General features: G+C 60.1%; 2 protein-coding genes across 2 annotated transcripts; both read left to right on the plus strand.

Moving 5' to 3' along the window:
* Positions 1-489: 489 nt before the first annotated feature.
* LOC133776706 (keratin, type I cytoskeletal 17) lies at positions 490-5,009 on the plus strand. Its single transcript, XM_062215886.1, has 8 exons — positions 490-918; positions 1,757-1,839; positions 2,158-2,314; positions 2,857-3,018; positions 3,544-3,669; positions 3,765-3,985; positions 4,082-4,107; positions 4,915-5,009. Exons 1-8 carry the CDS (start codon positions 490-492, stop codon positions 5,007-5,009), a joined length of 1,299 nt encoding a protein of 432 aa, XP_062071870.1.
* A 6,316-nt stretch (positions 5,010-11,325) lies between these two features.
* LOC133776705 (keratin, type I cytoskeletal 16) lies at positions 11,326-14,096 on the plus strand. Its single transcript, XM_062215884.1, has 8 exons — positions 11,326-11,888; positions 12,330-12,412; positions 12,510-12,666; positions 12,780-12,941; positions 13,033-13,158; positions 13,430-13,650; positions 13,730-13,776; positions 13,898-14,096. The coding sequence occupies exons 1-8, from the start codon at positions 11,370-11,372 to the stop codon at positions 14,011-14,013; spliced, it is 1,431 nt and encodes a 476-aa protein (XP_062071868.1). The 5' UTR covers positions 11,326-11,369; the 3' UTR covers positions 14,014-14,096.
* The last annotated feature ends 10,974 nt before the right edge of the window (positions 14,097-25,070 follow it).

Raw genomic sequence — 25,070 nt, forward strand, 5'->3', positions numbered from 1 at the left:
GTGTGGAGAGGGCGGGGGCTGCCTGACTTCCTGCCCCGTTTCTCCACCTGCCCCCGGCATCCAGGTGGGCTGGGCTGGGGTGGCAGCAGCCCGGGAGGGCCGGGTGACGGTGACGTCATGCCTGCTCCTCTTGTCCGTATTAGGTCATGAGAAAGCGTAGCTGGAGGGCCTGCCTGAATCACAGGTGACGGGCCCGGGACCAGAGACACACACACGCACACGTAGCCGCCCAGCACAGGGGTTCAGCGAAATGAGGCAAAGCCCCATGATGGGAGGGGAGGGGGCCACAGCCACCTGGGAGCTGGCTGGGCGCCAGGGGTGATGAAAGCCCAGGGGAATGGAAACAGCAGAGCGCGCCTGTTGTAATCGCTACGCCCACTCGCCGGCCTATAAAGGGAGCAGGCGAGCCCCAGCAGCACCACGCACCTGGGTGCCTCTTGCCTCCTCTCCAGCCCTCTCGCCTCACGCCTGCTGCCGGCCGCTGCTGCCATGACCACCACCATCCGCCAGTTCACCTCCTCCAGCTCCATCAAGGGCTCCTCCGGCCTGGGGGGCTCGTCCCGTACCTCCTGTCGGCTGTCGGGCAGCCTGGGCGCCGGCTCCTGCAGGCTGGGGTCTGCAGGCGGCCTGGCAGGCGCCCTGGGGAGCAGCAACTACTCCAGCTGCTACAGCTTCGGCTCGGGCGGCAGCTATGGCGGCAGCTTTGGTGGCGGAGATGGCCTGCTGGCCGGTGGCGAGAAGGCCACCATGCAGAACCTCAACGACCGCCTGGCCTCCTACCTGGACAAGGTGCGCGCCCTGGAGGAGGCCAACACCGAGCTGGAGGTGAAGATCCGGGACTGGTACCAGAAGCGGGCTCCAGGGCCCGCCCCTGACTACAGCCACTACTGGAAGACCATCGAGGACCTGAAGAACAAGGTGGGCGGGCTGGTGCCCATGACTTCTCCTCCATAGCCTCTGCCCTAGGTGAAGGCCTGGCATCCAGCCGGGGGCCACAGCAGGGCCTCAGACAGCCAAGCTGCTGCCTGCTGGGCCAGGGACAAGCCCCTTGGAGACGCACTTTGCCCATCACGAGGGGCCCTGCCACTGCGTGTGGTTGTCAGATAAAACACGAGGCTGCATCTGGAAGGCTGGGCCGGCGGTGGGGTGGGCACTGGGTGTGTGGGTGCCCCTGTTGTCTGAAAGCACCTGCTGGGGGCAGCAGGCCGGAGACGGGGGTGGGGGCTGAGTGGGGAAGGACTCCTGTGTGCCTAGTCTGGAAACTCTCTTGGCTTCGTCATCCCTTACTGGCCCTGAAGGTGGGGGCTCAGCGAGTCCCTGATGGGGGGAGCATGGCTGCTTGCCAGAGCCCAGGGAGGGGGCTTAGCGGGGCATGGCTTCTGGTGTGCTGAGGGCGCCTTTAGCCTCCTTTGGGGGAGACTCTCTGGGGCAGGCTCCTGTGCAGCAGGAGGCTGCCACATCTTCTCCCCATTGCTGGCCTGGGGACACGCCCCTGTGCCTCTCCGGTTCCCTGCACTGGCTGGGCCAGGCCCCGGGCGGGCCGTGGTGGGGGAAGCAGGTGGTGGCGGGTGGGTGAAGGAAGTGGTTTTCAGCCCCTCAGGCTCTGCTTGCTGCAGCCCCTGCAGGGGAGAGGCTGGGCAGGAAGGGAGGGGTCTGGGGAAGGCAGGGCATCCCACCCCCACCGGGGCAGGGAGACCACCTCAGAAGCCTGGTCTGGACTGAGACTCTGCCACCTGACACCTCCCTTGTGTTCTAGATCCTCACGGCCACTGTGGACAACGCCAACATTCTGCTGCAGATCGACAACGCTCGTCTGGCCGCTGATGACTTCCGCACCAAGTGAGTCTGGGCTGGGCTGGAGGCACCCTCCCCATCCCGGGGCTCCTGGGCTGCTTGGGGCAAGGTCCAGGAGTGGGGGAGGGGCGGTCCGAGGGGCTGCTGGGAGCCCACCTTTCAGCCCAAGATACAGCAAAGGTCACTGGGTTCAGACAGGTGTCAGAGGGGAGGGGAGGGGAGGTGGGGGAGGAAGAGAAAAGCGAGGAGGCTGGGTGGGTCCCATACAAGCCCTCAGAGCCCTGGCAAAGGGCAGGCGAGGGGTTGGGGGCTCCACCTGTGAGTGCATGCAGCCTGGACTGAAGCATCCGGTTCCCACGGCAGGTTTGAGACGGAGCAGGCCCTGCGCCTGAGCGTGGAGGCTGACATCAACGGGCTGCGCAGGGTGCTGGACGAGCTGACCCTGGCCAGAGCCGACCTGGAGATGCAGATTGAGAATCTCAAGGAGGAGCTGGCCTACATGAAGAAGAACCATGAGGAGGTGGGCAGGCTGGGGCAGCAAGTCAAGGAGGCTGGGCAGGGGGCGGCAGGACTCTGGGGCTGGGCCAAGGCTGATGCCGTGGGAGGGAGCAGAGCAGCGCCAGGCTCATCATTGTCCAGGGCTGCCCTGCCTGCAGAGCCCTGGCTCTGGGGTCCAGAGCCAGCGTGCAGGGCAGCCCCCTCCACCGCTGCCTGCATCTCAGGGCCTCCAAGGGCTGCAGAAGCCTCCCTGCCTCTGTTGGACTCCTGCCTGAGGGCCGGGGACAGAGGAGGCCAAATCCTGTCTCAGCTCAAATCTTCACATCTGGACCCCGCAGAGATGTATGGGAATTAGAGGAGGAAATGGGGGCACTGGCCTAACAATTAGATTTTATCTTCAAAGAGTCTTCAGCCTGTTGGGGGAGACATAGTCTGATGGTGGAGGCAGGGCCTATACAGGGCAAATGAACAAAAATCATTGGGGAGTCAGAAGGTAGAGGCTAAACAGGACAAATGAGGAGTCCTTGGCCCAGACGCGCACACCCACGTGCCCCTCCTCCACAGGAGATGAACTCCCTGCGAGGCCAGGTGGGCGGCGAGATCAACGTGGAGATGGACGCCGCCCCTGGTGTGGACCTGAGCCGCATCCTGTCTGAGATGCGTGACCAGTATGAGAAGATGGCGGAGAAGAACCGCAAGGATGCCGAGGACTGGTTCTTCACCAAGGTATGGGCTGCTGCAGGCCAGAGCCCTCGCCTGGGCCTGGGAGGCAGAGTCCTGAGCTCCAACAGGAAGCTGACCTCCTGGCCCCTGGGGGGTGTCCCGGCCTCGGGGATGGGACCTAGGGATCAGGATCACCCACTGCATCAACAGACGTGGAGCTAAGCTGAACCGGAATCAGCAGATGGGTGGGGGGGTGCCCATGGAATGAAGGCGGGAGTGGGGGTTGCTTCCACGCTCCCTAAGTCGGGAGCAAACGCCAGGACTGGGCTGGGCCGTGCATCCTGGCTGGCTCCTGGGTCCTGCTGTGGCTCCCTCTTAAAGGGATTCACCATAAAACGCTAACATTTCAAAGGGCCAGCCTCCTAGGCTTTGGGAAGTGGGAGGCTGGTGAGAAGACGCCGTCAGTTTTGGGAGGAGGCTGGGAGGCTCAGGGGAGGCCAGGAAGGCGGCCCTGGGGGCTGAGGGGAGCCCACGGTGCCGTCCGTCTCTGGGAGGGGACTCAGGCTGCCTGTGCTGTCTTGTCTGCAGACGGAGGAGCTGAACCGCGAGGTGGCCACCAACAGCGAGCTGCTGCAGAGCGGCAAGAGCGAGATCTCAGAGCTGCGGCGCTCCATGCAGGCCTTGGAGATCGAGCTGCAGTCCCAGCTCAGCATGGTAGGAGCACTGCCAGGCCTGGGGGTGGGCCTGGGGCAAGCATAGAGGGAAGGACCAGCTTCATCAATCTCTGACGCTCTTTCTCTCTCTTGCAGAAAGCATCCCTGGAGGGCAGCCTGGCGGAGACAGAGAACCGCTACTGCGTGCAGCTGTCCCAGATCCAGGGGCTGATCGGCGGCGTGGAGGAGCAGCTGGCACAGCTGCGCTGTGATATGGAGCAGCAGAACCAGGAGTACAGGATCCTGCTCGACGTGAAGACCCGGCTGGAGCAGGAGATCGCCACCTACCGCCGCCTGCTGGAGGGCGAGGACGCCCAGTGAGTGGGGGCTGAGGCCGGGGCTGGGGGCCTCTGGGCTGAGGGTGAGGCTGTCTCAGACCCACATCTAATCTCTCTCTCTCTCTCTTTTTGCAGCCTGACTCAGTACAAGCCAAAAGAACGTAAGGATCTCGGTGCCTGAGGGCTGGGGGCGGGGTGCATGGGCCAGGCAACCCCCTGCGCACTGCTGGGTGGGGTCCCTAAGGAGTTCCCGGAAATGAGGGCTTAGGGAAGGGACCCGTTAGGGTTCAGGGTTGGGTCATGTGAGAGAGACACCATCAGATCTGGTGGGTTGTGGAGAGGGCAGGGAACACCAATAAAGTTGTTACCCTGGAGGTCCTAGTCTGATGGAGGAGACGGGGTCCTGGGTCTGGGACTCATCTGATAGGGACACAGGGACACGGTCTCGCAAGCTTTGCTCTTGAAGCCATACAGATGGGCAGGAGCAGTCCTGGCTCTGGGGCCTGCAGCCTGGTGGGACCTGGGGACCTGGTCCTTGCCTTCTAGACCCCCATCTGACGAGGAAGATTGGACCATAGCCCTGGGTTCCCACTCTCCTTGGAGTGATGGGGGCCTGGGGGTTGTGCTGGAGAGCCCAGTCCGATGGAGATCAGCCCTAGAGACTGCTGGGACAGGGTTCAGACAGCATCCTGTCCACAGGGTCTGTCTATGAGGTCCTCTTACAGGCTGCTGATGGGTCAGAGTTAAGTGTAAGACCATGCAAGGCACCAGCGGACGGATAGGAAGAAGGGAGGTTGTGGCAAGGGGAGGAGCGATGTGTGTGTGATGTGAGGTTGAGGGGCCACCAGAGGCATTCACAGAAGCAGAGAGAGGACTGGGAAGAGAGCTGGCCCCAACTCAGGGGGCTGGGGGCTGAGCAAGGGCCCCTCGGCCCCCCACCCACCTCCAGGTATCTGTCTCCCCTGTAGCCGTGACCACCCGCCAGGTGCGCACCATTGTGGAAGAGGTCCAGGACGGCAAGGTCATCTCCTCCCGCGAGCAGGTGCATCAGACCACCCGCTAAGGACTTGTCCCCCCCTGGGCAGTCCCCAGGCAGCGGGGAGGCAGACCCGCCCTCCACCCAGCAGCCTCCAGCCTCTCTAGCCTCAGCCTTCACTTCAGTCCCTCCCTCACCTCCCTCTGCCTGACACCAATAAAGTTTGTTGCCTCACATGTGAGATGTGTCCTCGTCTTGGCCACTGAAGTGGGCACTGGTGACAAAGGGGTGGGCTGGGAGGGCTGGGAGGATGAGAGGGGCAGTCTCTGGACACTGGATATTGACTTGGAGGTCAGGGGTTAGCTCAGATCAAGGTTGGGAGCGGACTGGGGCCATCAGGAGATGGCTCAGGCTGGGCTGGACCCCAGGGGGATGAGGCATATTGGGGTGGTCCCAGGAGCGCTGTCTTGTCCCGAATGGCTCCATGGCTTGGGCGGTTGGGCAGTCCCCTCCTTGAGCCTCATTTCTCCTCCATAAATGGACAAGATCTCTGGTTGCCAGCCGAATCATCTGATCAATTGCTCCTCCTCCAGAGGGAGCTGGAGGTGGGCGGGACTGAGAGAGGCACAAAGGTGGGGTGAGTAGGTATGGGGCTTGCTGGCGAGGGCCCAGGTAGCTGGGTGAGTCTCAGGAAACCCTCAAGAGGAGCTCCTGTTGCCCCCACCCTGGGAACAGGGAGCCGGAGCCTGTGCTTCTGGGGATGGCTGCGACCCTGGCAGGTGTGGGAGAGAGGGTGCGGCCTCTCTCAGTTGGTCAGGTGGCTCCCTGTGGTCAGGCGGCTCAGACCGGTGCTGCAGGGGTTGGGGGAGTATGACTGCCTCTGGCAGTCTGGCCTCCTCTGGTTCCCTACCTGGAGGTGGGTGGCATGAGGGAGGGTGGGAAACTACATCCTGGGGAAGAGGAGGAGGGGCCGTGTGCCCTGACTACGCTGGGACTCTCTGAGCCCCAGCCCAGTTCCTCGGGGAGGTGGGCGAGCCCCATAGCTGGACATCCTCCTTCGAGTAAATCCGGAAGCTGCTGGGTGGGGCACCCTGCTTTCCTGGCTTTCTCTGAGGTGGGCGGGGGGGGGGTGGCGGAAGGGGCTAATGAGAGGAGGTGCCCCCGCCCCACTGCCAAGCCGGGCATCTGGGCTGCTGCAGAATCCAAGCAGGCCCTGTAACACCCTCTCTGGCCTGGGGCCTGGAGGAGAGGCTGGGTCTGCAAGGTGGGGGCTGGGCAGGAGCCCTGACCCTGGGGTGAGCCCGCTGGGGTGAGCCGAGGGCCCCCTCTGGGCTGTGGGAGCCACAGGTTATAGGAGGGGTGGGAGGAGCTGCAGACCTCCACCCCCAGCCAGAGTGCCTTCTGGCAGCTGGAGGCTTCCGCCACAGTGGCACCTGCTGGGTGCAAAGCAGCGACAGGATCTGTTCTGCCAGAGGCTGGTGCCTCTCAGAGGCCTGGCAGTGAATGTGGCATGGGCGGGGTGGGGGGCAGGCAGGCAGGAGGCGCTATTTCCCCCAGACCCCGCGCCGGCATCCGGCCAGGACCAGAAGAACCGGCCCTAGGCCATGGATGGCTCATCCTGGGGGTGAGCTCATTCATTGGAGCGACAGCCCCAGCGAGCGGGGGCTCTGGGAGAGGCGCCCCATTGTGTGGATGGGGCCACTGAGACTCCAGAGCAGTGACTCAGCTCCTCTCCGCAGCCTGGTGTGTCGGGGGTGCAGCAGGGCGTGGGAGGGGAGGGCACCCCGCACTCCACCTCCTGCCCCGCCTGGCTCTTTCCCTACCGTGGACTCTGGGGGTCCACCCTTAGAGATGGGGCGAGTGGTCTGACTGTGCCCCTCTGCTGGGAGGAAGCCCCTCCCTCAAAATGAGTGTTGGGGGGGTGGGCTGAGGTGGCCAGAACAGAGGAGCACCCAGGTGTGCCAGGAGAGCTGAACCAGAAAGCAGCGGCTGCCACACTGGGGTCCCCAGGGAATAGGGTGGGGAAGCTTGGTGGCCTTGTCCAGGCACCCTGAGCAGACCCAGGTGGTTGGGGACATGTGCCTGTGGCTGGCTGTGGGGGGGCGGCCAGCAGTGGGACTCTGTGAGGACTCAATGCACTCACACTCACCCCGCCCACAGCATCCTGTTTTACACACACACACGCACACGCACACACACACGCGCACACACACACACCTGCTTCCCAGGGACCCCTCCTCCCCACACTGATACCCTGGCAGGGGCTGACCCCGCTGTGCTCCCTGCAGGGAGGCAGGTGGCTGGGAGAGCGCCCTGTCCACGATATCGCAGGGCAAGGAGGACCCCGCTGGCCTGCCCCAGAGGGACAGTGCCTGCCCCGAGGGGCCTGAGGGAGGCTCCAGTCTAGAGTGCGAGCAGGGCACAGTCCTAGGTCATCCTGCTTTGGGGAGCTGAGGGGACAGGCGGGCCAGTCACAGGGCCAGAGCCTGGAGTGGACACTTGCTCAGCCCTGAGGACTCTGCTTCTCAGTCCCCTTCCGGCCCCTGGTCCCCCTTGCAGTCAGACCATGTGGTAACGAGGCTGTCTTTCCCACCCTCTGCCCCCACACTGGGCGTCTGGAGGCGTCTCTCTCTCTCTCTCGTCCTCTGGGTCCAAGTGCTCAGAGCCACGCTCAGCAGGTGGTGGGCACTTTAGAAGCACCTGCCGAGGAAATGCAGTGTTAGCCACCGGTCTGCTAAGTTGTTTACCTCTCATCCTCTAATCTGCTGCTCCCATTTCCCAGATACAGAAGCTGAGGCCCAGGGAGGCCCAAGGGCTTGCTCAGGCTCTCAGCCCTGCTCGCCCTGACTCCCGGCAGGGCTGTCCTGGCTCAGTGGGGCTCTACAACTTCCTCCTGCCCAGAAGCCTGTGGCTCTGGACTCCCCTCCAGGGGCTGGGGGCCTGCAGCAGCCTCTCTCCTCTCAGCCTCCCTGCAACCTCTCCCACCACTGCCCCTTGCGCTGTCTCCTGCCTCTCCAGCCTGAGAACCCCCTGGGGAGCTTGTAAAACAGCCCCAGGACCAGGCTTGTCCTGGCGATGCTGATGCAGGGGTTGGGAGCCGGGCAGGCGGGAGGAGGCAGGGGATTCTGATGACCAGTCAGGTTTGGGAAACCCGGCAAGTCTCAGCATGGTATTGGCCAATGAGGTTTCCCGGCCGACTGAGCCATGACATGACTTCATAGCTGGGATGGGGCGGGGCCAGAGGGAGGCAGGAGCCCACTGCCTGGAAGGGCCATAGCTCCGGGAGTCTGTGCTCTGCGCCCTCCAGGGGGAAGGAAATGCTCCTTGCTCCTTCTCTGCCAGCTCAGACCCTCCGAGGCCCAGCTGCGGCCTCCCTGCGAGCCCCCTTCACAGGGTCAGCCTCGTCCCCTACTGCTGGAGACTCCAGCTGCCTCCTGTACTGGGGGCGTGGCCTGCCTGGTGGGTACCCCAGGGGTTCCTGCCATGAGCTGCTTTCTCCCAGGTCAGATCTTATGTTCTTGTGTGGTCAGAGCCTCTGGTCATTCCCTCCTCCCCCAGCCCTGAGTGCTGGGCACATAGTGGGTGTCTGATGTGTGGCGCTGGCTGAGCCATGTATTGGGTCACTTGGCGACTTTCAGCGGCTTCCCAGCCCACACAGGTCCTAGAGTGGGAGGAGGGGATGGGCAGTATGTAGTTAGAGGGGAGGTAGGTGCACGCATGTGTATGCATGTGCACATGTGTATGTGGGCACAGACTGGGACAGAGAGGAAAAGATCCCAGACCCTCCACTGTAAGAGTCATGTGGACCTTGGGGCTGGTGCCAGCATCCCATCTAGGCACCAGGTCTAGTCCCAGCTGCTCCACTTCTGATCCAGCTCTCTGCTTATGGCCTGGGAAAGCAGCAGAAGATGGCCCAAGTGCTTGGGTCCTGTACCCACATAGGGGACCTGGAAGAAGCTTCTGGCTCCTGGCTTCAGATCATCCCAGGTCTGGCTGTTGTGGCCATTTGGGGAGTGAACCAGCAGATGGAAGACTTGTCTCTGTCTCTCCCTCTCACTGTCTGTAACTCTACCTTTCAAATAAAAAAAAAAGAGTCATGTAGACTTCGACTTGGGAGTTGCAGCTGGGTTCGAGTTCCTGCTCCTGTACTTCCACATTGTTTAACTGTGGGCAAATCTTTCACTCCCCGGAGGGTGATGCGTCTGTGTTTGGGCCTCAACTCCAGGCATCTGGCACCTGGACTCTGGGGCTTTGTCCAAGATTCTGGGGTCCCCTTTGCCCTTTGGGGGAACCAGGGAGGAGTCTGGCTTTGCAGGTGTGTGCATCAGCTCCGTGTGTGGCTTGGGGCCGGGTGACCCGCGGGCCAGAGTGAGATGTGGCTGCCACAAGCCGCTGCTATGCGGAAGGAGAGGATCTCCTACCCCAGCAGAGCTCAGGATGGGGCAACACCCTCTGGGTGCCTCTCACCTCCACAGAGGCCCTGCAGAGCAAGGACAGTGGTCAGCGCCGCATCAGCCCTGCAGCGCCCCCTGCCTTTGTGCACAGACCCCTGGCCTCCTGCCAGCCCTCAGTTCTGGGCCAGGTTCTCAGCCAGTGTCACGCTCACCTTGGGTAGAGCTTGAACCAGGTGGGTGAGAATGGAGCTCACCTGTGCCTGCGTGGAAGCCTGGAGAGGGCTGGAGCTCCATGTTTTAGTCCTGACTCCTCGGGTTAAAGCCTGGTGACTCTGGATGAACCATCCTCTGTCCTTCTCCTGCGACAGGGTAATTCACACATCAAGAAAGTGGTGCGGGGTGGGCATTTGGTACGGCCCCTAAGGTGCTGCATGGACATTTGCATCCCACACTGGAGGACCTGGGTTTGAGTCCTGGCTCCACTTGCAATTCCAACTTCCTGCTAACGTGCACCCTGGGAGGCAGCAGGCGATGGCTCAAGAACTTGGCTCCCTGTCTCCTGTGTGGGAAACCCAGACTGAGTTCCGGGCTCCCAGCTTCGGCCCGGCCCAGCCCTGGCTGTTGCGGGCAGTGTAGATGTCAGCCTCTGAATTATAAACAAACAAACAAACAAATAAGATGCGGGGGGGGGGGGCGCTGAGACGTAGAGGGAAGGTGGTGCAGGACAATGCAGAGGGCCCGGGCTGGGGGAGCAGGCGGGCTGGGCTCCAGTGTCAGGTCCGTGCTGCTGGGCATCCTGTGAGCTCTCCCGTGAGTATCCCAGCGCCCTGGTCTGAGCTGGCGGCAGGAGTGACACCCGACTTGCAGAACCGAGTGGCACATGTCAGGTGCCCTGCGACATGCCCAAGCCAGGCGGGGCCCAGAGACTGAGGCTGAATGACTGAATGTCTTGGGAACTGGGGACGTGAGAAGAAAAGGCTGGGGCTGTTTCTGTGCGGGGGCTCTGAAGTCCCTGGCAGGGTCAGGGGTCACACGTGGCATTAGTGCAAGACAGGGCCTTCCTCCCACCATGCAGGTGGGTGGCTGGGATCAGGTGAGGGCAGCAGGGGAGTGGAGAGGCCATATGCTGGGGGCGGCGTGTGGGTGCAGGGTCCTGCCTGGAGGTGTGGGGGGGACCCCAGACTGTAGTGGTGAGCTTGAGGGGGCAGCTGGACTGGCAGTGAAGGCTGAGGGGCAGGGCTGGTGGGGGTGGGGTCCTCTGTGGCTGGTGCTGTGTCCTCCCCTTTTACAGATGAGAAAACAGAGGCTCGGTGGGGCTGACGGACCTGCTTGTGCTGTGCAGCTAGCAGGGGCCAGAGCAGGAGAGCACCTCCCCGACTGGCTCCTCCGGGCCTGCTCTGCACCTCACAGGTGGTCTCTCAGACAGGAAGCAGACCCAGCAGGGGAGAGACTGGAGAGGACTCCTTAATCACTCAGGCCCAGAGTGGGGGGGGGCCTCAGGGCACACAGCAAGCAAAGCACAGTGCAGCCACGGACCCAGCCAGCCCCCTAGCTGCAGCCCAGGACGCCCCAAGAAGGCATCGCTGGCATCTTTAAGTGAAGGCTGTCACCCGTGGCGGGGGGTGGGGGACCGGCAGTCCCTCTGACTCACAGCCCACTAGGATGCGGCTGTCGCAAAGTGAACTGTGCCCAGGCCTCGCCAGCCCCAGGGGCTCCAGGAACGGGAGCCAGGTTTCTGGCCACCCAGCCTGAGTCACGACACATTTGTGTTTGTGCATTTTTATCCCAGCCCCACACCCCCCGATCTGGGTGGGAACTCGAACCGGCACACAGCGAAGTGAGTCGGTCCCGGCTGAATAATCTGGAGTGGGAAGTTGGGCCGGGCCATGTGATGAAATCCCCAGGGAGCCCGGAGTCAGCAGTTGGCAGGGCCCCGCCTTCCCGGGCGCCTATAAAGCTCTGGGGCTGAGGCAGCCACAGCATCCTCTCTCAGCCTCCCAGCACCTCGCTCTTCTCAGCCGGCTCCTCGCTCTCGCACCACCTCCTCAGCACCATGACCACCTGCAGCCGCCAGTTCACCTCCAGCTCCGTGAAGGGCACCTGTGGCATCGGAGGCGGCTCCAGCCGCATGTCCTCCGTCCTGGCCGGAGGATCCTGCCGGGCTCCCAGCGCCTACGGGGGCCTGTCTGTCTCCTCCTCCCGCTTCTCCTCCGGGGGAGCCTGTGGGATCGGGGGCGGCTATGGCGGCGGCTTCAGCAGCAGCAGCAGCTTTGGTGGCGCCCTGGGCAGCGCCTATGGCGGAGGATATGGTGCTGGCCTTGGTGTTGGCTTCGGGGCTGGTTTTGGCGCTGGTTTTGGTGGTGCCGATGGTGGCCTCCTCTCTGGCAACGAGAAGATCACCATGCAGAACCTCAACGACCGGCTGGCCTCCTACCTGGACAAGGTGCGCGCCCTGGAGGAGGCCAACACCGACCTGGAGGTGAAGATCCGGGACTGGTACCAGAAGCAGCGGCCCACTGAGGTCAAAGACTACAGCCCCTACTTCAGGACCATCGAGGAGCTGCGGAGCAAGGTGGGCGGTGCTGGGGGCTGCAGCCCTAAGTGGGGCCTTTAGGACACCTCTTTGTAGCAAACAGGGAGACCGAGGTGCTTCAGGGGAGTGCCAGGGCACTCAGGGAAGTGGTAGCAGAGGGTCCTTTTCGAGCATTTCTGTGTTGGAGCTGGGGTAGGGCCCGAGTCTTGGATTCCCTGCAAGCGTCCCCTGCACTGTAGCAAAGCTCAGCTTCTCAGCCTTCCCAGCTCAGGGTGGCAGTGGTGGGAGGCGTGGGGTACAGGTGCACCCCTACCACTCTGACATGGGTGGACAAGGCACCCCTCTCTGGCCAGGGGAGTGGAGGGCATGACCTGCTCACTGGTGACCCCCGGGGAGTCTCCTTTTGCCCCTCCTGCCCCTCACCCTCGAGCGGCATGGTCCAAGGCTGACCAGGCCTCCTGTCTGTTCACCCCACTCCAGATCATCACGGCCACCCTTGAGAACGCACAGCCCATCCTGCAGATCGACAACGCCAGGCTGGCGGCTGACGACTTCAGGACCAAGTGAGCACCCTGGGGGCGGGCTGCAGGTTGGGGGAGTGGGCCGTCTACCCAAAAGATGTCAAGGATGGAACTGAGACTCCGCCATCTGTCCTGCCAGATATGAGCACGAGCTGAACCTGCGCCAGACCGTGGAGGCCGACATCAACGGGCTGCGCAGGGTGCTGGACGAGCTGACCCTGGCCAGGACCGACCTGGAGATGCAGATCGAGGGCCTGAAGGAGGAGCTGGCCTACATGAAGAAGAACCACGAGGAGGTAGGGTTGCGGCTGGCTTAGAGGGTATGAGGTTGGTTTGGTGGAGCTGCCAGGTCCACCTGGAGCCAGGAGCGGGGTCAGCTGAGCTGAGTGTCGCCTGCCACCCCTTCTAGGAGATGCTTGCCCTGCGGGGTCAGACTGGCGGGGACATCAGCGTGGAGATGGACGCTGCTCCCGGCGTGGACCTGAGCCGCATCCTCAATGAGATGCGTGACCAGTACGAGCAGATGGCCGAGAAGAACCGTAGAGACGCTGAGGCCTGGTTCCTGAGCAAGGTGAGACTCGGGTCCTCGGCGCCCCCGCAGGACGCCCCAGCCGGGGGGTCCCGGAGTGCCTCACACTCGCTGGTCCTTTCTTGCCTCTCAGACCGAGGAGCTGAACAAGGAAGTGGCCTCTAACAGCGAACTGATCCAGAGCGGCCGCAGCGAGGTGACCGAGCTGCGCAGAGTGTTCCAGGGCCTGGAGATCGAGCTGCAGTCCCAGCTCAGCATGGTACGGAGCTGCAACCCCGAGTCACCGCCAGGGTCACCCCTCCACACTGCCATCTCCCTCTTCCCTGGAATGGCACTGGAGGGATTGTGGTACCCATTATCCAGATGGAGACATCAAGGCCCAGAGTGGTGCAGTAGCTTTTCTCCATGTTTTCTGGGCCATCACTACCCAGCTGGGAGCCCAAGTCCGTGCACCTCTTGGGAAATGTGCTGAGACCCGGAGGGACAGGGCCGTGATCTCCAAACATTCGTTCTCTCTCTCTCCCTTGCAGAAAGCATCCCTTGAGAACAGCCTGGAGGAGACCAAAGGCCGCTACTGCATGCAGCTGTCCCAGATCCAGGGGCTGATCGGTGGTGTGGAAGAGCAGCTGGCACAGCTGCGCTGTGAGATGGAGCAGCAGAGCCAGGAGTACCAGATCCTGCTGGACGTGAAGACGCGGCTGGAGCAGGAGATCGCCACCTACCGCCGCCTGCTGGAGGGCGAGGATGCCCAGTGAGTGGGGGCCCCGGCCCACCCCAGCCCCTCCCCCACAGCTCCCTGCGCATCTAACGCCCACCTTTCTTGCCCACAGCCTCTCCTCCCAGCAAGCATCAGGCCAATCCTACTCTTCTCGGGAAGGTAAGCTGAGGACCGGCCCCCTGCTGTTCCCTGGGGGATGGGGGCCAGGCCCTGTCCCCAGCGCCCCCAGCCCTCTGTCCCCGCTGCCCTGCAGCCAGCTCAGGTCCCATCTCTCCCACAGTCTTCGCTTCCTCATCCTCCACCTCTGCCGCTCGCCAGACCCGGCCCATCCTCAAGGAGCAGGGCTCGGTCAGCTTCAGCCAGAGCCAGAGCCAGAGCCAGAGCTCCCGGAACTGAGCTGCCTCTGCCGGAGCCCCTGCCTGCGCCGGCCTCGCCCCCTGGAGGCCGGACCCGGCCTGTCATCCCAGCGCGGTTCCCAGCTGTCCCCCCCTCCCCTCCGCTGGTGGTGGGCTAATAAAGCTGACTTTCTGGTTGATGCAAACCTGTGTGATCTCCATTCCTGACGGGAAGGGAAGGTGAAGGTGCCTCCGGGGAGCCCCCTGGGGCCCCACGGCCTGAAAGAGGCAGGGATGGCAGGGACCTCAGGGGAGCTGGGAGGGCCTTCCCAGTGCAGCTCCATGGCCCCCTGGGGGACCACGGGGAGGGTGGTCGTCGGCTGCAAGGACAGACACCGGCCAGCGTTGCCCAGGGGCAGTCCTGCGAGGCGGCTGCGCTCGGCCTGTCTGTGGGTGGACATGGCCCGGGAGTCAGGGGGGGCTGAGTGACTTCCGGAAACCGTGCAGGCAGTGGTGATTGGAGTTCCACCCCAGGCCTGTCTGGCTACAAGCCCGTGCCTTTCTTTTAATAGTGCTCTGTGTTTTAACCCGAAGACTCCAGTGCTGGGCTCCTGACTCTGCTCCTTGCCCCGATTCCCGCACAGCGATGTCTGTGTCGGAGGCGGGGGGCAGGGGTGGGATGGGGTGCACGGGCAGAACTGGAACTTCTCCCTGCCCAGACTGCTCCTCTCCCCTCGCCCTGTGGCCTCCTTCCTAAAGCTGGCTACATGAGTGCTGATGAGTCCCCTAGGAGACACCTGTCACCCAGGCCCTCCTCTGTGTCCCCATGGCCACCACCACAGGGATCCTTCCTCCCAGGGCTGGGAACAGCTGCTCCCTGGGGCCCTGTTAGAACTTGGTCAAGGCCTACAACCAGGTGCCCTCCGGCACCTGCCTGTGAATCAACCCCACCCGACTAACTGCACGGCCCACACCGCTCAGTCACGTGCCTTCTTGCTGGATGCCTTCCGAATTGAAAATATTAAAAAGCAAAGTTATGTGTGCATGACATCAGATTTTGTTTTTCTTTCTTTATTTCTTCTTCTTCTTCTTTTTTTTTTTTTTTGATGAAAAAGAACTCCCGCAGCTGGGTCCCACTCCTGCGTTCTGCCTTCCGCTCGGCACTGTGGCTGTCTCTTCCCGCTGTGCCCCCTTCACCGCGCTCTGGCCTCAGAGCTCAGCGCTCGGCTTCCTGCCGGGAAGGCTTCGCTCCGGCTCCCTGGGACGGCACCACCCGCCCTCCCCACTTCCTCCTCACTCCCTGCTCCACTTCCGCCATGTAATCGTATTTCTGGCAGAGGAGTGGGAGCTGCTGCTGGTACTGTATTTGAATATTATTCTCGGTCGGACCAGTTCTAACCTAAGTTGGATTCTTTCCTCAGTTTGTTTCCTAACTCAGTGCCAGAGGAGTCCCCTCCCTTTTTAAATTAATTTTTAGTTTTTTTTTTTTAGACAGATTCAGCCTGAGGAGTCCCGTCTTGATACGTGGAGAGCCTGGCCCTCCTCTAGCTCTGTTTTCCAAACTTCGTGATCCCCTGGCCTGCGCTTAGCTTTGTCCACACGGGTTTCTCACGGGCAGAAGTGCCAGTGTGTGCAGGAGGTGGGGTAAGCTGCACACTTAATCTGCCAGCTTCACCCAGGTCCTTGCTCTACACAGAAGAACCACCCCAGTCCTTCAAGGACTGAGAGCGACTCGTTGCCCTGTGATGGATAACTGTTGCTTCAGCAAACATGCCTCCCTGACCCCCAGACCTCGGGGGAGCCCACAACTCAGACTGTACCCCGAATCCAGACTCCAAGGATAACCAGCGTTAGCATCTCGGTAAGCTTCTTCCGTGGGAGCGTACTCTAGAACTAAGTTACCCGAGCCTGGAGACTTTGCATTCCGCTTTCCCGACAGAATAAGAGAAACACTCTCCTGTGTTCATGTGAACGTCATACATTTCTAATGCTGTTTCCGCTGAGAGCGTATTTTTTAAAAATATTTTTATTTATTTGAAAGTCAGAGTTACACAGAGAGAGAAGTAGAGGCAGAGAGAGAGAGAGAGAGAGAGAGAGAGAGAGAGGTCTTCCATCTGCTGCTTCAGTTTCCAAATGGCCGCAACGGCTAGAGCTGTGCTGATCCGAAGCCAGGAGCCAGGAGATTCTTCCGGGTCTCCCACACAAGTACAGGGGCCCAAGGACTTGGGCCATCCTCCACTGCTTTCCCAGGCCATAGCAGAGAGCTGGATTGGAAATGGAGCAGCCAGGGCTCGAACTGGCGCCCATATGGGATGCTGGCCCTGCAGGCAGCAACTTTACCCGCTTTGCCACAGCGCCAGCCCCTGTGAGCGCAATTTTTATTTTTTGTTTCTGGTTATCACTTAAAGCAGTGCAGCCATGAACCTCGCTGTGCGAAGCTCTTGCAAACATTTTGGATTCTTTCCTTAGGCTAGAGTCCCAGGGGTGCAATTACCAGGCGAGATCAAATGCTGTCAGGCTCTTGATCCTTATCACCAAGTTCATTTCCAGAGAAGCTGTGCCTATTTGCATGTTGTGCCAGCAGGGAACCTGACTGCCTGTTTCAAAACAGTCTCCCGGCTCTGTGCAGTCATCTGTCCCCAGCTAAGACGGATGGGATGGGAGGAGCCTTCCACACACACAGAGGAGCCCTCAGGTTCCTGAGTAACTCGGGCAGCTGTGCTGGCTGGCGAGTCGTTCTGTGAAGGAGAGATCAGAACAGAGGGCGTGGAACACCCCCTACGGGGCTGAGGGGAGCGGTCCCTGCCCAGGTCTTCAGACATGAACTTCACATCAGGGGACCCCCAGGAAGCTCCCTGAGACAGGGCTCCGCTTGACAGATAAGGAAACCGAGATGGAAGGTGGGTAGGGAAAGGTAGCTTTCCCAGGGGACTCGCAGCTCACAGGTGAATCTCAGGAGAGACTCTGGATGCTCCACAGTCGCGCCGAGCGCCCCTTCATAGGGGGACAGATGCAGGGGAACGGGGCCGGCCCTTCCATCGCGAGGTGCGTTGTGGCCTGGCTCTGTCAAACCAAGAACAGCATCCAAGCAGGCTGTGTTCTGCTCTTGCTGCCTTTTCCACGAAGACCCTAGCACCTGGGCCAGGAGGCTGGGCGTTCTCGGGGTGCCTCGTAACTCGTCTGTTGCGAGCACACCCTCGGATTCCTTCTGCTTGAGTATGTGACCACGTTTGTGCAATGCTACCCTAGATAATTGCAGCAAGGGCTGGAACAATGACTGGAGTGAGAATTAATGATAGCCCATAAAGTGCAGCTGCTGATGTCAACGGACAGGGGTGAGCGCCTAAGACTCTGTTTCTTTGGGCCCATTGTTTCTGGGAGCTGTAAAAATGTTTGGGCTCCTCCTAGGGTCTGAGATAAGCAGCTTCTTCTGCTTGCCTTGCCCCTGCAGTCGCTTGTGGCTGAACACCTAACTGCTCCCTGGAAGACAGACACAAACACAACTTTTGTTTGGAGACTCAACAGCACCCCTTAGCCAGCACCCAGCACACAGCGTGGGCACTCAGGGAAGGTAGGAGGTGTCAGGCCGCGGAGCTGGGGTTTGGAAGCCATGTGCAGGGTATCTTCCGAGAAGCGACTTTTGTGAGTCGGAGTCCCGACATTCCAGGTGCCTCTCAGGGCATAGGGCAATGTCCGTGGGTCGGTGTGGATGGGGTCAGTGCAGACGGAGACCCCTGGCGGGCTTCGGGCAGCTTGGGGACTGCTAAGGCAGAGGTGGCAGCTGTCCCGAGGGGTCTCCATTTCTGACCTCGCTGCCGGGTTGTCATGTGTGCTTTTCCCCAACACTTAGAAGATTGTTATACATAAAACAGGCATTTAAAAAAATATTTCATTTTTATTTGTTTGAAAGGCAGAGCAACAGAGACAGAAAGAGATACAGAGACAGAGAGATACCTTCCAACTGCTGGTTTACTCCCCAAATGGTCACAACAGTTGGGGCTGGGCCAGGCTGAAACCAGGAGCCAGGAGCTTCTCCCAGGTCTCCCATGTTGGTGCTGGGGCCCAAACACTTGGGCCATCCTCTGCTGCTTTCCTAGGCGCATTAGCAAGGAACTGGATCAGAAGCAAAGCAGCCAGGACTCAAATCGGCATCCTTATGGGATGCCAATGCTGCAGCTTAACCCACTATGCCACAGCACAGGCCCCCAAACAGACATTTTTTTTAACTTTTGCAACTTTGAGCTGTGCCAATCCGAAGCCAGGAGCCAGGAGCCTCCCCCGAGGCTCCCACAAGGGTGTAGGGGTCCAAGGGCTTGGGCCATCCTCCACTGCTCTCCCAGGCCATAGCCGAGAGCTGGATTGGAAGTGGAGCGGCTGGGACTTGAACTGGTGCCCATATGTGATGCCAACACTGCAGGTGGTAGCTTTACCCCCTACACCACAGTGCCGGCCCCACTCCCAGGTTCTTTTCTAACTCCGTACCTATGGATACGCAGTGAAGATGGCTTTCACATAAGGGACTTTATTTAATGTGAGATCAACGGAAATCAGCATCAATCTAAAAGGGCCTATTTGTAGCAACAGAAGATGGAAAACAAACTTTCTACTGGAGGTGGGTGATGGTAGGAATACTGACACAGGCTCACCACGGGGTGTTGAGCCATTGTTACAGCACAATCAGAGCTGTGACGAGGAGGTGAGGAGGGGAGAGAGACATACAACCCAGAAAGGCCTGTGGATGACGCTGATCCCATTTGTGTGAATCAAACAATAACCAAGCCATCACCCCTCATTTGCGTGTGTGTGTGTGTGTGTCCTGCAATTACATAAGCACCAAAAGTGTGAGCCTCTTATCACAGATCACTGTGGGGGAGGGGAGAGGGGAAGAGGGCGTCCGAGAAAACAAGGAAAGGAAAAAGCAGGCTGTGCACAATTTTGTGCACCTACATAGAATTGTTTCTGTGTGTAGAGGGATAAAGAAATTGAACAAAAAACTTGAAGACCAAAGAATCAGCTAATTAATTTGATGAATACCATATCAGCTTCTTTTTATTTTTTTATTTTTTTAAATTTTTTGACAGGCAGAGTGGACAGTGAGAGAGAGAGAGAGACAGAGAGAAAGGTCTTCCATTGCCGTTGGTTCACCCTCCAATGGCTGACGTGGCTGTCGCGCTGCGGCCTGCGCACCGCGCTGATCCGATGGCAGGAGCCAGGTGCTTCTCCTGGTCTCCCATGGGGTGCAGGGCCCAAGCACTTGGGCCATCCTCCACTGCACTCCCTGGCCACAGCAGAGAGCTGGCCTGGAAGAGAGGCAACCGGGACAGGATCGGTGCCCCAACCGGGACTAGAACCCGGTGTGCTGGCGCTGCAAGGCGGAGGATTAGCCTAGTGAGCCGCGGCGCCGGCCCATATCAGCTTCTTAATTAAAAACAGACTGCAAGCACTAATCTTCTGAAATCTTATACTACTGTAAATATATTAAACTTTTTTGAAGACTTATTTTATTTATTTGAAAGGCAGAATGATAGAGAGAGACAGAGATCTTTCATCCGCAGGTTCACTCCCCAAACAGCTAAGACAGCCAGGCCTGGGGCAGTCTGAGTCCAGGAGCCTGGAACTCCATCCGGGTCCTCCATGTAGGTGGCAGGGTTCCAACCCTCTGGGCTCCGCTATCTTCCCAGGCACACCAACTGGGAGCTGGATCAGAAGTGGAGCAGCTGGGACTCCCACATGGGTTGCCTTGTCGTAAGCAGCAGTTCTAAGTGGCAGTTAGCCACCACGATAAATATATTTTTAGTTTCCTTTGTGCTTAGATAATAAAATGAGCATACAAATGAAAAGTGATAACCAAAGGAAATAAAATCAAACTAGAGTAAGAGCGTAGTTCCTTGCATAGGTGGTGTGAAACGATGGGAGGGGTCTGCACTTCGTGAATTTGGGCGGATACCCCATGTCTCTGAGTCTTAGCACCTACCTGAAGGGGTTCCTTCGAGGGTTTAAGGAAGACCAAGTGCGGACAAAGCGCACTGCGGGTACCCAGTTGATGTTCGCTCCTTCTTCGCGCTCCCCTTTGACACTTTTCAGAGCTGCCCAACCTGCGGTTGCCTCACTCGATTCTTGTAGCCAGGCTGGCACGGGCAGCTGTGTCTGCTTTCTGAGGCTGAGCTGGGGCCGCCGCTGCCTCCCCGCCCGCTCCCCGCCGATCTCCTTGCCCCTGACTCATTCTATTCTGCTGGGAGGAAACTGAGGCTCAGCAACTTCCCCAGGTGCATGAGTGGTGGGCGGGGCCCAGGGCCGCCCTGACCCCACCCCCATGCTCCCCGGTGAGCAGACCCCTGGCCGGCCTTGATCAGGTTCACAGAGAAGGTGAGATGTAGCCAGGGCCCCATGAGGTCAGCCCAAGTCCACTTACAGCTGCTCTGGGGCTCCAGTGGTGCTGGGTGGGGCTGCAGTGACGAATGCTGAGCTGGCCTGGCCTGGAGTGGGGTCCCTGGGGACAGCGCCTACCTGGGGAAGGGTGCTCTTCATCCTCTTTCTCCCACAGGTGCCTGCAGGGCTACAAGGTGGGCGGCGCCCATGGTGGCCGGCCTTGGCTGATGCCTCCCCCTCCCCTCCTCCTCCTCTTCCCCTTCTTCCTCCAGGTAAGGCGGTGGAGACCAGGCCCTGGAAGCTACAAAGGCCCAGGTAGTGGCTCCTGTTTTCCCGGTTGCCCGGGTGGCCATGAGACTTGCAGCCTTCCTCGGCTCTGTCGGGTGGGATGAGACCCTCCTAGGAGCAGATCTGCCTGGGTGTGGACCCCAGGCCCCTCTGTCGCTGCCTTAGTGTTGTTTTGAGGATTAGAAGACACAATACAGTTAAGAGCTGGCCTGTGGGAAGCCCACAATGCACCTTGGCTTTTGGGCTGAACCTGTAGGAAGGTGTGTTTTACCGCTAGGCTGGTCTGGGTCTGTTCTGTGCCCCCAGGAGACTCGATTTAGGGGTTTCATTTTCCTGCTTCCTTTCTCTCCCACTGCCCCCAGCACTGCCACCATTCCCAGTACCCTTATCATGACCACCATCCCCACCATCACCACAACAGCTACACCATCATCCCTAGTACCACCCTCATCGTCACCCCCACCAACATCATCACCACTAACCTCAACAGCACAACCACCACCAGCACCACCACCATCCCCAGTACCACGATCACAGTCGTGATCCCCACCACCTACAGTAACCACCACCATCGTCCCCAGTACCATCACCTCAATATCATCACCCGCACCCCCATCACCACAACAATCTCCCCCAACCATCCCCATCACCACCCCTGCATCGTCCTCCAACATCCTGGGGATGTGGTCCCCAGGTTGAGCTGGTTGATCCCATCTGCTGGTTCATGCCTCAAATGCCCACAATGGCCATGGCTGGGCCAGGCTGAAGCCAGGAGCCTGGACCTCCAACTGGGTCTGGAACACCCATGTGGGTGGCAGGGGCCCAACTACTTGGTCCATCACCTGCTGTCTCTTTAGGGTGCGCAGGAGCAGGAAGCTGGAATTGGGAGCAGAGCTGGCGTTCAGCCCGGGCACCATGATACGGGATGTGGGGACCTAACCACTGTGCTGATCATCTGCCCTCAGCTTCTTGGCCAGAGCCTGCCCCTCGGGGAGCAGCGTGTCCCTGAGTCGTCTTGGCTCTTTTCCCGTCAGCTAGGAATGGGGGCTGCAGGGGCTCGTTCAGGGTCACTGATCAGCTTGACCCCCCTTCCTTCTGATTGGGGAGGCCATGAGCCTCGACAGCCTGGGGGAAGCGCTGACTCTGCTCCCTGCCTCTGATGGGTGGAAACGACGCCTTCTGTTTCCATCTGGGAGGCTGGAACTACCTGGGGGCCCCTCCCCACCTCCCCGTTCCCTCTGTCCTGCCCTGCTGTCACTCCAACTCCTGACTACAGGTGCGACTCAGCGCTGGGAGCCGGGGTTCCCACAGCCACGCCCCTGCGGGGAACACCCTCTCCCCACTCCACCCTCCAGGACTCTCCCTTCTTTCAACGCTGAGTCAAAAAAGCGCACTCTCTTCAGGAAGGCTCCCGTGTGCTCCCCACCCCACCCTGGGCTTGGTTGCCCTCTGCCGTCAGACTGGACCGTCCCCAGGGCCAGAACTGAGTCTCCACTCGCAGACCCGCGTGCTTACAGTAGATGAGCAGGCTGAGCAGCCACTGCGAGTGGTCTGCTTTCTGCTCCTGGGGCACCACAGCTAGAATAATACAGATCCCAGAGGCGGTGGGAGTGCTGGGGAGGGGAGAAGCCAGGTGGCCTGAGGTGAGGGGGCGGGACTTCCTGGGAGAAATGGTTGGATAATACAAATCTTCCTTACCCGTTTTCCCTTTCCTGCCCACCCCGACCAAAATGTGTCCCACATGGACATCAGAGCGGTCTTTGTGAAATGCACCCCACAGCATCTGTCCCCGGCACAGCCCTCCAGGGGCCCAGAGTCCGTCGTCACCAGGCCCTGCTCCCTGCTCAGCCCGGAGCCGGCGGCTGCAGCCTCGCTTACCGGCTCACAGCTTCACAGCCCTGTGTCTGCATGGCAGTGTCCTTCCTCCCGGCCTTCGCTTCCTCAGTGTCCACTCAGCTTCAAGATTCATTTGGTTGGAGCCCCTCAGAGATGCCCGCCCACCCGGCTCCCAGGCAGAGCTGACCCCTCATGGCTCTGCCCACTCTTCACCCGTCTGCCCACCACCCCCACCCACTGACCTTCCGCTCATCCCCTGACTCACTCACCCATTAGTGTTTCTTCTTTCCATCCATCCATCCATCCATCCATTCACTCCTCTCCTGCCTGCCCACACAGCACGCACGCATCCGTCCCTTCACTTCCCTAGCAACCATCCTTCCACCCATCCATCCTCCCACCCATCCATCCTCCCAACCATTCACTCATCCACACACCCACCCTGCACACCTGCCTACCCACCCATCCATCCATTCTTCCACATTCTCTCAACCTTCTTCCCTTCCCCCTCTTCCTTCCTCTCCTCCCTCTTCTCTCCCTGCCTCTCTCTGCCTTTTCTTCCTTCATTGAGTATCTACTTATGCCACACAGGAGGCAGAAATCCTATCAAAGCTGAGCTGTGTGTTCACAAGAGGCTTGGTCCTAGAGAATGTGGGGGATTGGGGTAGGGGGAGGATGGTTTGGGAATTTAGGCAGAGGCTGGGAGATGGAGGGGTATATAGGGGTTGGTGGAGGGACTGGCCTGTTGGGGCTATAGAATTTAAACTGCACTTTCCCTGGACCAGGAGCTAATGGGGATTTGTGAACCAATCCATTGCTGGCCCTTGGCCACCTGACCATCTGTGGTTTTTTTTTTTTTTTAGTTAAAATTTGTTTATTTATTTGAAAGTCAGAGTTACACAGAGAAAGGAGAGGCAGAGAGAAAGGTCTTCCATCCACTGGTTCACCCCCCATTGGCTGCAATGGCCAGAGCTGGGCCAATCCAAAGCCAGGAGCCAGAAGCTTCTTCCAGGTCTCCCACGCGGGTGCAGGGGCCCAAGGACTTGGGCCATCTTCTACTGCTTTCCCAGGCCATGGCAGAGAGCTGGATCAGAAGTAGAGCAGCCGGGACTCGAACCGGCGCCCATATGGGATGCCGGCCCTGCAGGCAGTCGCTTTACCCACTACGCCACAGCACCAGCCCCATCTGCATTGTTAACAACCTGGGCCTGAGCAACCACACACGTTCTCAGAACCCTGCGTGACATTGGTTCCACAGATAGCACTTTCGAAGGGGCTCTGCTGTGGGACTTCGGACAAATCCCTTCCTCTCTCTGGGCCAATCTGTGTGCTGACAAAGGCGGTCTAGAGGGCCGCTGAGACCTCCTTCTGCTCCAACTTCCATCATTGAAAAATGAGGCTGCAGCCAGGCTGGGGTTCAGTCCTGGCCGGGCAGCTTCCCTGCCGTGGGCCCTGGGAAGATCCCAGCTTCCGGCGTGTGGGACGGTCAGCCTCTGTCCCGTCAGCTCTGCAGTGCAGCCAGGCGGCTCAGCAAGGCCTGGGCACTGCAGGGCTTGGCTCAGCCCATCTGCTGTGTCAGGCCAGGCTCTTACAATGGCGCTCGGCCCAGACAGGCCAGCTGGCCTGGGACACCAGCAGGCGGCAGAGCTCTCTGGGAGCAGGGGTGGCGCTCCAGGTTCCGGGCTTCCTGCTGCACCTGCCATGCTGCCTGCCAGCCCGGTCCCGGCCCCCACACTAGCCCTGCCCTCTGGCAGCAGGGGCTGCTCAGGCCCCAGCCCATTGTCCCTGCAAGTGACAGCCCCTGCACGAGGAGACTTCAGCTTCTCTGTGCACAGATGGTTGAGTCCTGGAGGGGGGGAGGGAGGGGCAGGGGTACAGGACTCAGCCAGGAGGAGAGCCTGGGGGGCCCAGGAGTCACAGGGACAGTCCAACTTGTCATTGGGCTCTGAGCCTTTCTGGGTCTCAGGCTTCCCACCTGTGGCACGAGGAGGACTCTGCCCACTTGTTCCCCTCTTACGACAGCGATTGGGGCATCCTTGGTGTCTTTCCAAGGGGAGCTGGCATGAGAGGGTCGTAGAGACACAGAGTGTCTGTGGATGCTTGGTCTGCCTTAGGGGCTGGACATGGGGGATCCTGGACCCCCCCAAAGTCTCCCCTGAAAGTAAGAGTCCCTAGAGGGGTCAAAAAATGAATGAAGCTTGAGCCCAGCAAGAAACAAGAACCCCTTCCTTCCCATGACGGGCACAAAACCAAGTGGGTCAGAGTTCAAGGAGAAACGATAGTTTGGTCAAGGTTTTCCTCAATGTTTTCAGTGGATAACACAGAAGCTTTACCACCACCTCCAGGTAGACGCCACCTTTGCCAGGTGAGGATGCTGACGTCAGCGGCCACGAAACCCCCAGTGCACCTGCCATGTGCCCTGCGGGATGTGGGAGAGGGACACGGCATCCGCTGGGGGTTTTCTTGACGCAACGCACACCTTGATCTGATCACAAGGGAGGAGCAAAAGATTCCAAGCGTGGGGCGTTCTACAGAATGACCCATGGGAACGCTTCACAAGGGCCAAGGTCGTGAAAAAGAGGAAAGACTGAGGCACTGTCCTGGAGAGACGCGGGACCCGAACTG

The sequence above is a fragment of the Lepus europaeus genome, chromosome 18, assembly GCF_033115175.1.
Source record: "Lepus europaeus isolate LE1 chromosome 18, mLepTim1.pri, whole genome shotgun sequence".
Classification (NCBI taxonomy): Eukaryota; Metazoa; Chordata; class Mammalia; order Lagomorpha; family Leporidae; genus Lepus; species Lepus europaeus.

Bases quoted from the DNA above. Each gene is read 5' to 3' on its own strand.
- LOC133776706 (XM_062215886.1), top strand. From the start codon at position 490: ATGACCACCACCATCCGCCAGTTCACCTCCTCCAGCTCCATCAAGGGC. The intron at 919-1,756 runs GTGGGCGGGCTG...CTTGTGTTCTAG, and splicing joins TCGAGGACCTGAAGAACAAG to ATCCTCACGGCCACTGTGGA. The intron at 1,840-2,157 runs GTGAGTCTGGGC...TTCCCACGGCAG, and splicing joins GCTGATGACTTCCGCACCAA to GTTTGAGACGGAGCAGGCCC.
- LOC133776705 (XM_062215884.1), top strand. From the start codon at position 11,370: ATGACCACCTGCAGCCGCCAGTTCACCTCCAGCTCCGTGAAGGGCACC. The intron at 12,942-13,032 runs GTGAGACTCGGG...CTTGCCTCTCAG, and splicing joins AGGCCTGGTTCCTGAGCAAG to ACCGAGGAGCTGAACAAGGA. The intron at 13,159-13,429 runs GTACGGAGCTGC...TCTCCCTTGCAG, and splicing joins TGCAGTCCCAGCTCAGCATG to AAAGCATCCCTTGAGAACAG.